We start from the raw sequence: 13,412 nt of genomic DNA, 5'->3' as shown, positions 1-13,412 counted from the left end.
CACGGATGTACCAATGCATCTACATGTGCACATATAACACAGATGTTGAGATAAGCACATACTACTTTAAATAGTGTCTCTCACCCCCATTCAAATTATATTAGCATAAGGGCCAAGACAGGAAATATCACATTACATCTCAACCAAAGGTTTTAACATCTCAGTAGAAAAAAATGAAAGCTTTAGCTGGAAATTAGAATGTCCAATTTACCAAGTAGATCCAAAACACTCTTAAAATCTAAAGGCAAAACTCAATTTGAAAAGTCTTAACTGTGAAGTGCAGAGCATGAGCCATTTTTGCTTAGTTGTTTAAATAGTTCACCACTCCCTGGGTGCTAGCCAACTGAATTTGAGGCATTTACTGCACTACTTTATTAGCTGAGAAACAGAAAAAAATGTTAAAACACTCCTCAAAGTGGCCCTTTGCAGGCATGCTGCACATGCTGAAGGCAGGGTGGGTCTCCTGGGCCTGCTCTCAGGGACAAGTCAATGTCCCTGATTTTTGCTTGGCTGCAAAAACCAGCCCATTGCACTCCCCATGCCGCTGCCAGCCTTCCTGCCCAGGACAGTGGCACTGGGCACACACACACACCCTACACACACATCTCCTGCTGCACGAGGAGCACGCTGGTGCCTTACCTTTCCTCAGCTGTATACTGAGCCTCTTCCCTATCTTTTTGGTGTTATAGCCACTGTTGGCAGGGGAGGTGAGAACTTTCTGAGGTGACGGTACCAGGCCAGAGGGTGGTTTCCCTGATGAGTTCACACTATGAGGTAGCTGTGAGTAGGAGTCTGTCTGGTCGGAGTGGTTACCCGCTCTAGACATTCTCTGTAAGGTGTGAAGTCCAGAATTGTTCATGCTTTTCCCATCAGTGTACTGGGAATCGGGGCTGAAGCGGCTGGAGTAGAACATGCTCTCGCTCTGGGACAGCTGCTCGTACTGCTCCTTGTTCGCCGCAGGGACCACGTGGAACCAAATGAACGGCGTACGCATGGCTTGGCGAAACATATGCTGTGCTCTAGGTTTTAAAGCGAACAGAAAATTAGCAAATTAGGACTGGCAGACTACGAGATATTATAAGCATAATTACTGATGTTAATTAAGCAACATGAGCTGACAGACACATTGCACTCGAGCATAAACCATAAAACTTGAATCTGTTCACTCGCCTATTTGGTCTGCTTTTCACTAAGGTTTACTGCTTTAGGGCAACACTATGGTTAAATATGCTTAACGACTAATGTAGCAAATACTGGATTCAGAAAAGCAAAAATTTTAACCACAGTCGTGAAATGCAGACAGTTCTATAGCAGGACTGCAGTGTCCTTTTGTTTTGAACCTTGATAATTGTAATAATTGTGATAACTGTTACCACAGTGACAAGAGAATTATTAGAATGAAAATGACTAATTATAAAAGACTATGTATTCCACAATTTTCTGATTATATGGAGTCTTGCAACCAGTCTAGCTTACAATTCAATTTTTTTCAGCTGGTAGTGTATCAGAATACAACATTAAAAAATAGGAAAAAATGCTCAATCCTATACAGACAGACACTGGGCTTCAAGGTCACAATCCAAAGTATACAAAGACAACAAGGTCTCTTCACAGACTTTACAAACTGTGATTCAGAAACTTAGAACAAGCAGAGACAAGCTGCTTTCAACCATATGGTACAGGGTGATGCTTCAATTCAGGTTAGAGTCAAAGAAATTAAAAACATATTTCAAATATATATTAAGTATAAGATGATCAGAACAAATGATATTTGGCCCTCAGTGTGTTATGGATTTCAGAACAATATTATCATCCATGAAATCACTCATGACCTGCATATCTCTTTTCTAGTTTTCTCTTTCTCTTACCTGAGTGTGAACTACAATCCCCTCTTAAAAGTCTTTCTGATTCATTTTGAGATTCTACCAAGTCCAGACAACCACTAAGCAAATATACATCTCTCAAACTTCTCCAGGAAGTTTCTGCATATACAGCACTTTTAGTTCTCACACAATCAAGAAACCACATATTTTTAACATGTTAAAAATAAAGTCCTCAGGTTGTCCATTTATACTGAACATGGTGCATTGCAAATATAAGAACAAAAGTCATATGGGAATTTCAAGAAAAACAGATTACAACTAGAAGAAGAAAAAAATCTATCATGTATAAAACAATCAAATGAGAATTGCATATAGTCAAACAACAATAATTATCCTGTTGTTTGAGTTTTTTTTAATCTGGCTATATAAAAGCCACTAATGTCCAAGGTGCTAAAAATCAAATAATGCAATGGAAGGTGTGGTAAGAACACTTACTGCTCAAATCTCCTGTTCCGCAGGTCTCCGTCATTAATCCTGACAATACAATCGTTCTCACGGAAAAGGTTTTCTTGTTCAGCTTTTCCACCCTTCTCCAATCGCTTCACCAGCAGCCCCAGGGTTCTGGAACATTAAGATTACAAATTATTACTATCTGAATAATTTGCAACATAGAAAATCTTATTCATTTAATATTTTATCATGATCACTACAGAAACTATATTTTAAACATCTTTAATTTGAAGTATGATAGCACAGTTTCAAATAACTTCAAGAATTACCTGATTTATTATCCCTTTTCCATGAAACAAAAAGCCTAGGTGTATCAAACATGTTAAAAGTAAGAATGAACAGGTTGTGGGATGACAGCACGTCCATTCTTGAAAAAAAGCCAAGATTTCTGTGTAGTAAAAACTCCAAGAACCACCACATATCTGAGAAAATGTATCTTTTTTGCTTAACTGAAGCTGAATAGGTTTAACTTAAAATTTGAATTTTTAAATTAGAAGAGAATGCCACAGCCTTCACTACTCCTTCTGTGAAAGTGAAACATGGGGTTTCCTCATGTAATAAGCAGCCTGTAATGAGGGAAGGATAGAGAATTCAATAATTTCATGTGGACTGAACATGATCCACATGAAATTATTATTTTTTATTTTTAAATCTTAACAGTTTTTAATAAAACAAAAAAGATTAAATTAAAAATTTAAATGCTCTTTCTAAATTCAGAATCTTAAATTAATTGACTGAAGACAATTTCATTTGATAGCCTCTGTCCAATGAGTTAGCCCCCTCTGTTTCATGCTTACCCACAGTATCATCTTAAGGACATATTTAGAGAGAAAAGTTAGACAAATATTCAACGTGAGATTAAAAAAAAGGATCCTGAAGAAAGGACTTTTGAGGTACTGGCAGGATGGTATGCAAAGCCAGTGATGTTTCTATACCTGAACTCTCTACCTGAAGGACAACTCAGTCTTCAGGATTATTCTTGCATTGACACTGCATTTGAATTTATTTTTTTTTTAAAGAAGATCAGCTTCACAGTGAAATCCCACAGGATGTGGGATCAGTGGGTCAAACTCACATCAGCCATGCCAACAGCATTACTTTTTTCAGAATTCATTTCAAAGCATGGCATGAAAAATACTTGGTCCAAATCAGCAGGAACTGGAAGACCACATGTGTTTTAAGCAAAAACCTTTCAGTGACCCCAGCACTTCCATTCACATGTAATACCTCAGAGTAAATGAGCAGTCAGTGGTGCTTAAAAGGACTCCTCATGTGCTCAAAAGTTACCTACACTTGAGCACTTCATAAAATGGGTCAAAAAAGCAAAATTAAGTTATTTCTTCAACTTTCAATTCTTCATTTACCAATTTATCTCCAGCATAAGCAAATAAATGTTTTTTTTTTACAGAACAGTCATACATTTTTTCCTACAAGGTAGATGAAGGGGTAGGAGAAACGATCCTAGTAGTATTTCCATTTTGGAACCACCTTGAGACATTAAAATATGATGTTGAAAGGACCTATACATGTAAACAGACCATGAGGAGAAAAACAACATAATTTCTGACAACACAAATCATCAAATTAAGCTTGAGTCAGACATTTGCATGACAAAAAACTCTACAAGTCCACAACAGTGGCACACTAACCTAATGACCATGTTGTACTACAATTTTCTAATCATTATTAGGTTACGTAAACACAGGAAGTAAAACAAAACAAACTTTAAAATATTGATTCAATCCCTTTTTTCCTTCTGTTCACAAAAAAAAAAAAAAGTGTTGAAGGCAGTCTCAGATTTTTAAAACTGATAAATAATTATAAAGAAATTATGGATGATTTGATAGTTCCTTGAAGAACAAAACTAACAGTTATATTAATAGTAAAAAGGAAAACTACTTGTATGGCTTCACTATGCTATTTTTATCAGAATTATAGTTTTGGCACACAGAAAACATATGTTAGAAAACAAGTTTGTGACTTCTTCACTTGCGAGTTGAATTTCTTTTGGGGAGATTGTCTTTGAGCCACAAAGTGAAGCTATTGTAACTCTAAATGGGGAAGAGACAGGCAAAGGAAATTATAAAATAGGGAATGCTACATTTAAGAGAAAACCAACAAAATACTTGAGCAGGAAAGAAAGGAGCTGTATCTACTCTTCCTTTTCTTTCACTTGATGCCCAACAGCTCTTTGATGCAGGTGTACTCCTCTGCAGTGTCCAAAGACAACTCAGAATTTGGATGTGCATGCAATACGTGCACAAGAACAGACAAAGAAACAATAACAGGTGTTTGGTTTATATGGTTAACTATAAAAAATACCAAAATATCAAAACAATATCTACACAAAGTACAACAATCTAAGTTAATACAATGATAATACACGACACAAAATAATGTGGTTATTTCATCCCAATGTCTCCAAGTACTTATGATTACAAAATCTCTATCAATAGTTTTGACATAGCATTTTTCTTGAAATGTTGCTTTCTACTGTCTCACATTCGGAATTTATATCAAATTATTAATGCAAGATGCACCTTTATGCATGGTTTGACATTTCTTAAATGTATTCCACTTAGACTTTCAAATCTGTAAAAATATTACTAATCCTAACCAATAGTAGAATAATGTAACAGATAAATAAACTACCTCTCAAAATTGTAAATAATCTCATTAAACAAAGGCTACAAGTTCTGCTAATGAAAGACTGCTCATCTCTAATTCAGCATATGGTGCTCATGAGGATTTTGCTTTTTAACAAATGTTAGAGCTAGGTTAACCAAGGCATATAAACCTAAAGTCACTGAGAGCAAATTCAAGGCTGGATGAACAGACTGAGTCAAACCTGAAACCAGGCTTCTCACAGTGCCTTTTAATTTATTTAATTTTTTTATATAAACACATGGCACAAAAGATCCCCTTAGACACAATTCCAGAAACAACTTCCCAAATAAGGGTTTGCATAGCAGAGAAAACTAGAACTACGGAAATGCAAGTTCTTCAAAAATTAACAAAAGCCTACCAACTTCCTACAGTATTTCGTCAGCATATTAAATGTAAGAATATGAGTCTAAAAAAGACTTCCTGAGAATTCATGTTTGTTGTTGCAGCAACTGGAGATAAACAGAGTAGACCTGATATTGCAAATATGCAGTAACCTAAAAACAAATTGGATTTTTTTCCCTGCCATATGCCACCATCATTAATCCTGCAAAGTGGAGTTATACTACAACTTCAATATTATGTTTCCTACATTGAGAAGACATAAATTTTGAAAGCATCTAAACTCATCTGGTATAAAGTACCAACGTCAGTATAAACATTTTTTTAAACACAATCATGTAGCACACAAATGTATGGGTATATTTGAATTTGCTTAATTTTGTCCAGTTAAAGTAAGTCAACACAGTTTGTAATACAAATTCTTCCATTACAAAACTCCTAAATTCCAACTTTTTCAAGAATGAGATTAAATATGACGTGAACCTTCACAAAACACTCTGCAAGTCTACAATCCTGTTGAAACAATAATTATAAAAAAAAAATTGGTACCTGTGCTGTTTCAGACTAACATTAGTTGACACAGAAACTGAAGGGAAACTGCCAAAGCACAGAGCTCAATCTTTGTATTTGTTTTGAATACCTAATTGGGAATGTAAGCAGCTGAGATTATATTAGCATTTGCACCACTGTATTTCCACAAGGTTCATTACTCTAATTATACTATTAAAATAAACTCAGCTACATGTGTTAACATTTCAGTTCTCAGTATAAATTACAACCAATGATAAAACTAGAAATAAGCAGCGATTTTTTTATTGACATCTAAATTGCCTGACTTAGTTGGGGCAGTTTGTGCAATGTGAGCTCTCCACATGCCATCCAGATGTATGGAAATGATGATAATTTATCTTAATAAAAACTGACAGTGGAAGTAAAAATAAAAACCGACACTGAACATCTAGACTATGATTCGACCATCATGGCCCATTGTATGTACACACTGAAGTTATTTATCTATTTACCTGCAAGCTAACTGTAGTGTAATCAAATCAGACAGAACAGAAAATAGACAATTTAAATGTTTACGTAAAGTCACTAACTTGAAAAGGCAAAAACTAGATTAAGGTACAAAAATGAGGATTGATTGAAGAGCTGACGTGCAGCGGTTTCATGCTTAGAAAGATCTCTGAAAAGTTCTACAACACCATAAACACAGTATAAAATTCCTACATTCAGAAGTCAGAGTAGGCAAATTGGCTTGTTTGTTCAAGTTAAATTATTGTCGCTACTCAATGCTAAATTGTACATAAAGTCCTTTACCCAATACTGACATCACAGCACTACTGTTGAGGCATTTAAATTTCATGCCTGAAGTCCAGAACCAATTCCCAATCTTTGGTAACCACTCCTCAGCTTTTTAGCTTGACTAATACTTCAAATTATGCTTAGAAAACTTCTTAAAGGCTGAGATCAGACAGTCTGCATTCAGATACAAGAGTGAGGGAATGGTATATTCACTCTACTGAGAATTTTTTCTCCACACATATGTTTTTGCAAGCCATGGCCACCTTTGAGATTTAAAAGGCTGGAAATGCAGAAGAATAAATGGAGAGGCAGAGAGCACGGGCCTCCTACTTGATCAAAGAGAATATGATCGTTGGAGAGGCACCTTGAAGGCAATATTATGGACTCTCACTATACACAATGGCCATTAGATACTACTTTAGTTTTCTTTGTACCTTGAGTACAAGACTAAAATTTTTACAGTTACACATGAGGTGAATTTATAAACTCTAGAAAATGAAGGATATTTCCAATTAAAAGAAAAAAAAAGAAGAGAAAGATAAAAACAATAAAAATATTTAAAATAATTAAAATGTTAAAAATAATAAAAATAATTTTAAAATTTCAAATTTCTAGATTTCTAGTCAGGGTTTGTGTATGTTTAAATGCTCATCTCCATTTGAGGTTTTTCTTTCTTTTTAATAAAACCTGCTAAATTTGTCATTTAAACTGACAAAAATTCTCTTTTTTTCCCTTCTTTTGAGACTTCCTAATATTTTAAAGACATTTAGGATACATAACAAAAACATTTTTAGCTGCAGGTTTTAGATGTACAGTTAATCATGGATTTTGTGGCATACTTCAACAGAAGAGAAGCTGGCAGAGCTGTGCCTACCTGTCTGTATCAAAGTAACATGTCTGATACTTATTAGTGGATGTTCATTGTGGGGTTTTCAGATGAATATCCAAATCCTTTTCAGTTCTGCTTTACTAAGTAGACTTCAGAGTAGTCTTGGGCCTATGGGACTCTGATTTCCATATCATTATTCACAGAGATTTCTGATGTTCTCTCATATATTCCTTGTGTCAATTGAATCTCTTTGCAAAGACAGACATGGCAGGATTTCAGAAGAGCAGCTAGGGTATAGAGCTTGAGAAGATTTCAAAAGCAGAAGAGGCCATATAATGGTAAATTAGGCTATAATTACTGTTGAGCTTTCAGAGAACTTGGTGCATCTCACTTAAACATCAACAGAACATCCCACATCATCCAGGCTGCTCAAATTAGATTCTTAAGGGACTGTTTGCTCCTGTCTCTGAGCACCTAACAAGAAGGAAGGATTGGTGGTATGGTAATTTTGCAGAGTTAGAATTTTCTTTCCTTTCATATTTTTCTCTCATTCATTTCCTCTTTTTTCTACTCTTATCTGAACAATTTCCTACTTGCCTTCTCTTCTTCCTTAATTCTACTTTCATTTTCATGCCTCCTTTTCTGCTCAGAACTGCATCTATGCCATTGCAAAAATGTGCCAGCCGGTTTGCAAACAAAACTTTTATCCTTAAAAAATGCATAACCATAAGGTGATGAATATGTATACCCTCCTCTCTTTTGATAAGGTGAATAAAATCTGCTAACAAAATCATATGATCAAATAGGCCAATAAAAGACAGATACATTTCTAGAGGCAAAACCAGAAGGATAACAAGGAAACATACATAGAATAAAGTTTCACCATGTCTTTACAAATCAATAGTGCATTTCCCAGAGAAATACATGGGTTTTTATTTTAAAAATTCTCAGTTTTACTGGGAACAGAAATAATTTGTAGCATCTATATAGATGAGGCAGAGACCTTTACAGATTTTGTTCAAGATCAAAAGCCAGTACTCAAAAGATTCTTATTCCAAACCCTCAAAAGACCATGAAAAAGTCAAATATTTTCTAAACAGAAGTAAAGAACAGAGTTATGACACATAATTTTATTAGTTTTGGAGTGTTTCCATAAGGAGGGATTTTCTGGTGTAAATTTTTTGGTGGGGGAAGGCTCCTGATATTGCATAGGGATAAAAAAGGTGAATTACATAATACATTTTCAAGCTATTGATGTAATAACCATTGCCTATTGAGTAACATTTTCAAAAGCAAAAGAAAGGAACTACAAGAAAAGTAATTGAAAACACAGCATAACTGGAACTGAACAGCAAGCAAATATAAAACAACAATGGGATAGCGGACTAATATATATGACACATGAGATCTTTTCTTTTTGGACATCCCTCAAAGTCTTTACTCAGTCCTGTGGTTGGTTTTCTATAATTAGGTTTCTACTAAGCATCTCCCCTGATCAAGTTATTATAGGCAGGGAGCTGTAGGTGATTGTAGCAGGGAGAATTATTTTTTGCAGCCGGGGGAGGAACAAAGAGCAGCCATGTGCTACAGTGAGAAATAAGCAGGAAGCAGAAGATCCCTGCCATGCGTCTGCTCTCCCTCTGAATCTTGCAAAAGGAGAAGCAAGCGTGTCTTATCTTCTCAAAAGAAGTGGGAAACCAGGAGGGGGGAAAAAAATTAACCAAATCCCCACCAATTGCTTCAAACCTGAACCTGAGTGTGTTCCTTCCCCTGTCCACACTGGAGGCAGCTGGAGAAAAATGCGTTTATCCTACCTGAAAGCATGCAGAGACGTGGGTATGCAGACAGTAAAGCAGCAGCACAACAGAAGCACTTAGAATCAATCCCAAGCAATGAACTCTGCTTCTCCTTCATTAGAACACACAGGGCATAGCAGAAAACTTTTGGAAATATTCTAGATCCTCCCCAACTCTGCTCCTCTACACTTTCAAGACATGAGACCAAGTGTCTCCCCTCTTCAGCAGATTATTTTGTAGAGGGTCAAAAAAACTCAGCAACTACACATATGGTTCATTTTTCAATTAAGTGATTTCTAACAGTATGAAGAAAAAGAGGATACATTTTAATATAAAAATTATTTCCCTTGTAATACAATTTGCTTTTCCAGTATGTCCTGATTTGAAACATCTATATTTAAAATTGGCTTTCCTGCAGTAAAATTTTATCATATAATTTTGCATGACATAATTAAATTTCTTTCTTAAAAAATTACATATTTTATTTCTGTGTTTATGGGGTTTTTTTTCTTTAACATGGTCTCATTATGTATGAACAGTTTAAGCTTTGCCTCAGACTTGATAATCACATTCACAGGCTGGAAGCAAATTTTACTTAAGTTAAAATTCTTATTCAAAATGTCAAAATATATATTTTAACATCAGTTTTATTAAACAAGTACTTAGCAGGCAATTGACATTCTTAAACGAGCCTTTTCCTTGGCCTTCACACTGTCAAAATCCCAGATAACTGTGAGAACATTTCCACCATTCCTAACTCGATTGGATTTACTTCTGAGTTATGTTTGAAGCACTGTTCACTCGTGCCCTTTCCATCCCCACTCTGAATTTACCAAATTTCAGATTATGAAGAGAAGAATTCACCACTTAACAGAAGTTTGCTCTTAATACTTGTAGTCCCCAGAAAAAGTAGCTTTGAAGTAAGACAAATTACATTTTCTCATAATACATGTGAGTGTATGAACAATTCATACTGTTCAGGCCATGAAAGCATTGGGTTTTAAGTAACAAGTGCAAATTAAGCATTAATACTATGTTTAAAATCCCGTGAAGATGTTTTGTATAGGAGGAAAAATACCTAAAATACTCTAGTATTTCTGAAGATAGCATATTAATATTTGAGAGATACACTTGTATAGCAAATTCGTTTTGTTAATTTGTTAGTTTTTAACTATAAAACTGAAATAGCTACTGGGACAACAGACATGAGAACATAAAAGTAATCTTTGCACATGAAAAGGGATGTCAAGATACATATTTTTGTTCCCCTTTTCATTTAAGAGAAAATACAATGTGTACTTAGAATATGCAACACTAGTATAAAATTTGCATATATTGTTGAAAAATTATAATTTCTCAAGGTACTTAAAAGTTTCAAATCCATTACTAATTAATACAAAAGTTTAGTTCTTTTTTCTGAGATTATCTTCATGACCCTAAACACTAAAACTCTGCATTAGCAAATTAAGCATTAGAGATTATGTATTCTGTTTATTAATAAAATCCCCCACATTGTATTTTTTAATGTAAACTACTTTCTTTACACCTTTTTAACCAGAATGTTTCAACTGGTTTTGCTACTTCCTTTTAGCCCCAACAAATGGGGCAACATGAAATTTTCAAAGTGTGGCAATTGTTTTCTCTCCTACTCTTAACAAGCAAAAGCAAAGGACGCCTCTGGTTTAGAGTCCTGTGTTATTTGGAAACTTGTGGTTTAAACACTATGCAGGGAAATGTTGCACAAATATCCACCTGAATTAGAGCAGAAGTTTATACATTTTAGGAGTCCAAAAGGAAATGTCTTTATCTTTCAATTTACCCCGAGATTACAACACCAAATTCTTTATCTTTCTATTTACCCTGAGATTACAACACCAAATTCTAACTCCTTCTAAGCAGAGCCTTTGAACTATGGAGTCCATCCCAAGCACAGAGTCAGCAAACTTGCATTTCTTCCTTTCCTAATCAGTGAAGTAATTGAAAAACAAACAGCATTCTACAGAGGGCAAAGGCACACAACACAAAAATTAACACAACCAAGATAAAGCACAGCAAATTACAATACAAATAAAATCCTACACGATACGTTACCTTCCGCCTCGGGCACTGAAAGGCACTACATGGATTCCCAAAGGCCCGCCGTCATTGGAGACCTCGACGAGCTTTACCATATCACTGTGAGACAATGACGAATGAGGGAATGTGAACATGTACCGTGAAGGAACCAAAAAACCCCACACAAACATACACAGAAAAACAAAACCATTCCAGAAACCAAGTCATGGTGATGAAAGCATTGCTGAACACTACGTACCTGAAGAGTAATCTGATGGCATGAAAGGAGATCAATCATCAAAAATACTTCAATTAATAGAACCAAGAAAAATATAATATTTTTTTAAATTTAGCTGAATACATAAACATAGGTTTCATCATCATCACTGCATGCATATTGCTTTATTTCTTTCTTATTCTAAGGTTAAACTGACCATTGAGTAGGAATACCTTAAATGCCACGCACAATTTTTCCTCAAAAACCTAAAAGCTCATCATAGAGCTAGCATGCTTTACTTTTTTATCTTAGAGCCAACACTAAATTTTTTACATTAGCTTTCCCATAACTACCTCATAATCAAATGAGAATTATTAAATTTTTAATTGGCTAAATCCTTCCAGTTTTAAAACACATTAATCTCTTTTATTGTAATTCTATTTCTTTTACTGGAAGATTCCTGCATTTCCTTACTAAGCAAAGTTTCCAAAGTTTTAACTGTAACATTCAAAACCAACCAGACGTCCCCTGGAGCAACCATGCATTTAGTTTTCAATTATAAATTTTGCTGTAGTGAGGAAAAAAAGCAGCAGAAGAAAATACAGGTTCAGAAAGAAACATGTGAAAATTGTAGAAATAGATTTAGACCAAATCTATTAATGACTTTGAAACATGCCCACATCTGGAAAGGTAGAATATAGCCCATGAACCATAAAGAGCTATAAATGCATAAATGAGAAAATAATACACAAAAGCCAAACCTCTCAGCAAAACTGGAAGTGAGAGATCTGAACAGAAGCCACAATCTAAATTTGCGGCTTATGCCTCTCTCTAGCATTACATACTTTTTCCATATTTCCTGGCACTAGATATATATACAAACAGATCATTGAAAAGCTTGTTCCTCATAAGAATACAAATAAAATTTAATCTCAAAATGGAGCAAAGAGCAAGACAAATGCCCTGTGATAGCAGTAAAAGATTTTCTACTTCCTTCAAAAATCTCTTGATCATATGGTGGCCCATCATGAAAGCTTGCAGTTCTTCATCTGTAATTTGAGAATAACCAGACCACATATGCTTGGGAAGTCAACACAAATCCTGAGTTACAGTTTGTTTTACTTTTGTCCTACATTAAATTTTCTAAATGTGTTTTTAAGGTAGCCTTTACATTTGTTGTATGCCTCAACTGGTGTCTGAATTTTTACCTTGATTTTTAAACATTAGTGGAAGGTCTCTATCCTTATTGTCACTCTTAGCTCAAGAAAGTAGTGCAACAAGAGGAGAGCTGAGAGACTTCAGCCAGAAACGTGTTATTCTTCAGACATGGATCAATGGTTTTAAGACTGAGATCAATAGAGCATTTCATACTGTTCCATGTGCAGTTTCTATACAGGCTGACTTCATTTCCTTCTCACTGTATGTTAAGGCTAAGTTATCATTAATTAGCGTGCAAAGGAGCTCACAGGATTCAAGCAACTCCTCTGACCTCCAAAGAGAACTCTAAAAGACATCATTTGCTATTGGTAGGCCTGTGCCTCTATGACCAACTTTTTTCTGACTTTGCTATTAACTTAGAGGAAAATTAAGGGCTAAGAAAGAGAACAAGTGAGAATGTGTGTGATGCACCTGAAACTGCCTAAGTCAACTTAAATTTTAAAAAAACACACTTATTTTCTATATCCAGTGTACATCATTTAGCTTGTTCTAGTGCTTGAGTCATTCATTTTTCATTTGTTCAAAATGCACATTTAATATCTTTGCATCCATTTTTTTACATTTTTTCTTTTAAAAAAATAAAATTCTATCCCAAATTCAAATGCTAAATTTTGTAAAATGAAAAAAAAAAAGAGGAAATGATAGCTTCCTAA

General features: G+C 34.9%; 1 protein-coding gene across 14 annotated transcripts in view; it reads right to left on the bottom strand.

Moving 5' to 3' along the window:
* The window catches only part of PARD3 (par-3 family cell polarity regulator), a 444,410-nt gene that overhangs the window by 202,759 nt on the left and 228,239 nt on the right, over positions 1–13,412 (bottom strand). For all 14 annotated transcript variants that reach the window (XM_041487469.1, XM_041487512.1, XM_041487496.1 and 11 more), the window contains 3 exons: positions 11,361–11,444; positions 2,319–2,444; positions 640–1,019 (listed from right to left, as the gene is read on the bottom strand). In XM_041487469.1, the coding sequence (XP_041343403.1) occupies positions 640–1,019; positions 2,319–2,444; positions 11,361–11,444 (590 nt within the window). The remainder of the gene's footprint in view (positions 1–639; positions 1,020–2,318; positions 2,445–11,360; positions 11,445–13,412) is intronic.

This window comes from Pyrgilauda ruficollis, unplaced genomic scaffold, assembly GCF_017590135.1.
Source record: "Pyrgilauda ruficollis isolate IOZ18807 unplaced genomic scaffold, ASM1759013v1 scaffold12, whole genome shotgun sequence".
NCBI lineage: Eukaryota > Metazoa > Chordata > Aves > Passeriformes > Passeridae > Pyrgilauda > Pyrgilauda ruficollis.
The sequence above is the reverse complement of the archived record's forward strand: the minus strand, read 5'-3'. Positions and strand labels throughout refer to the sequence as shown.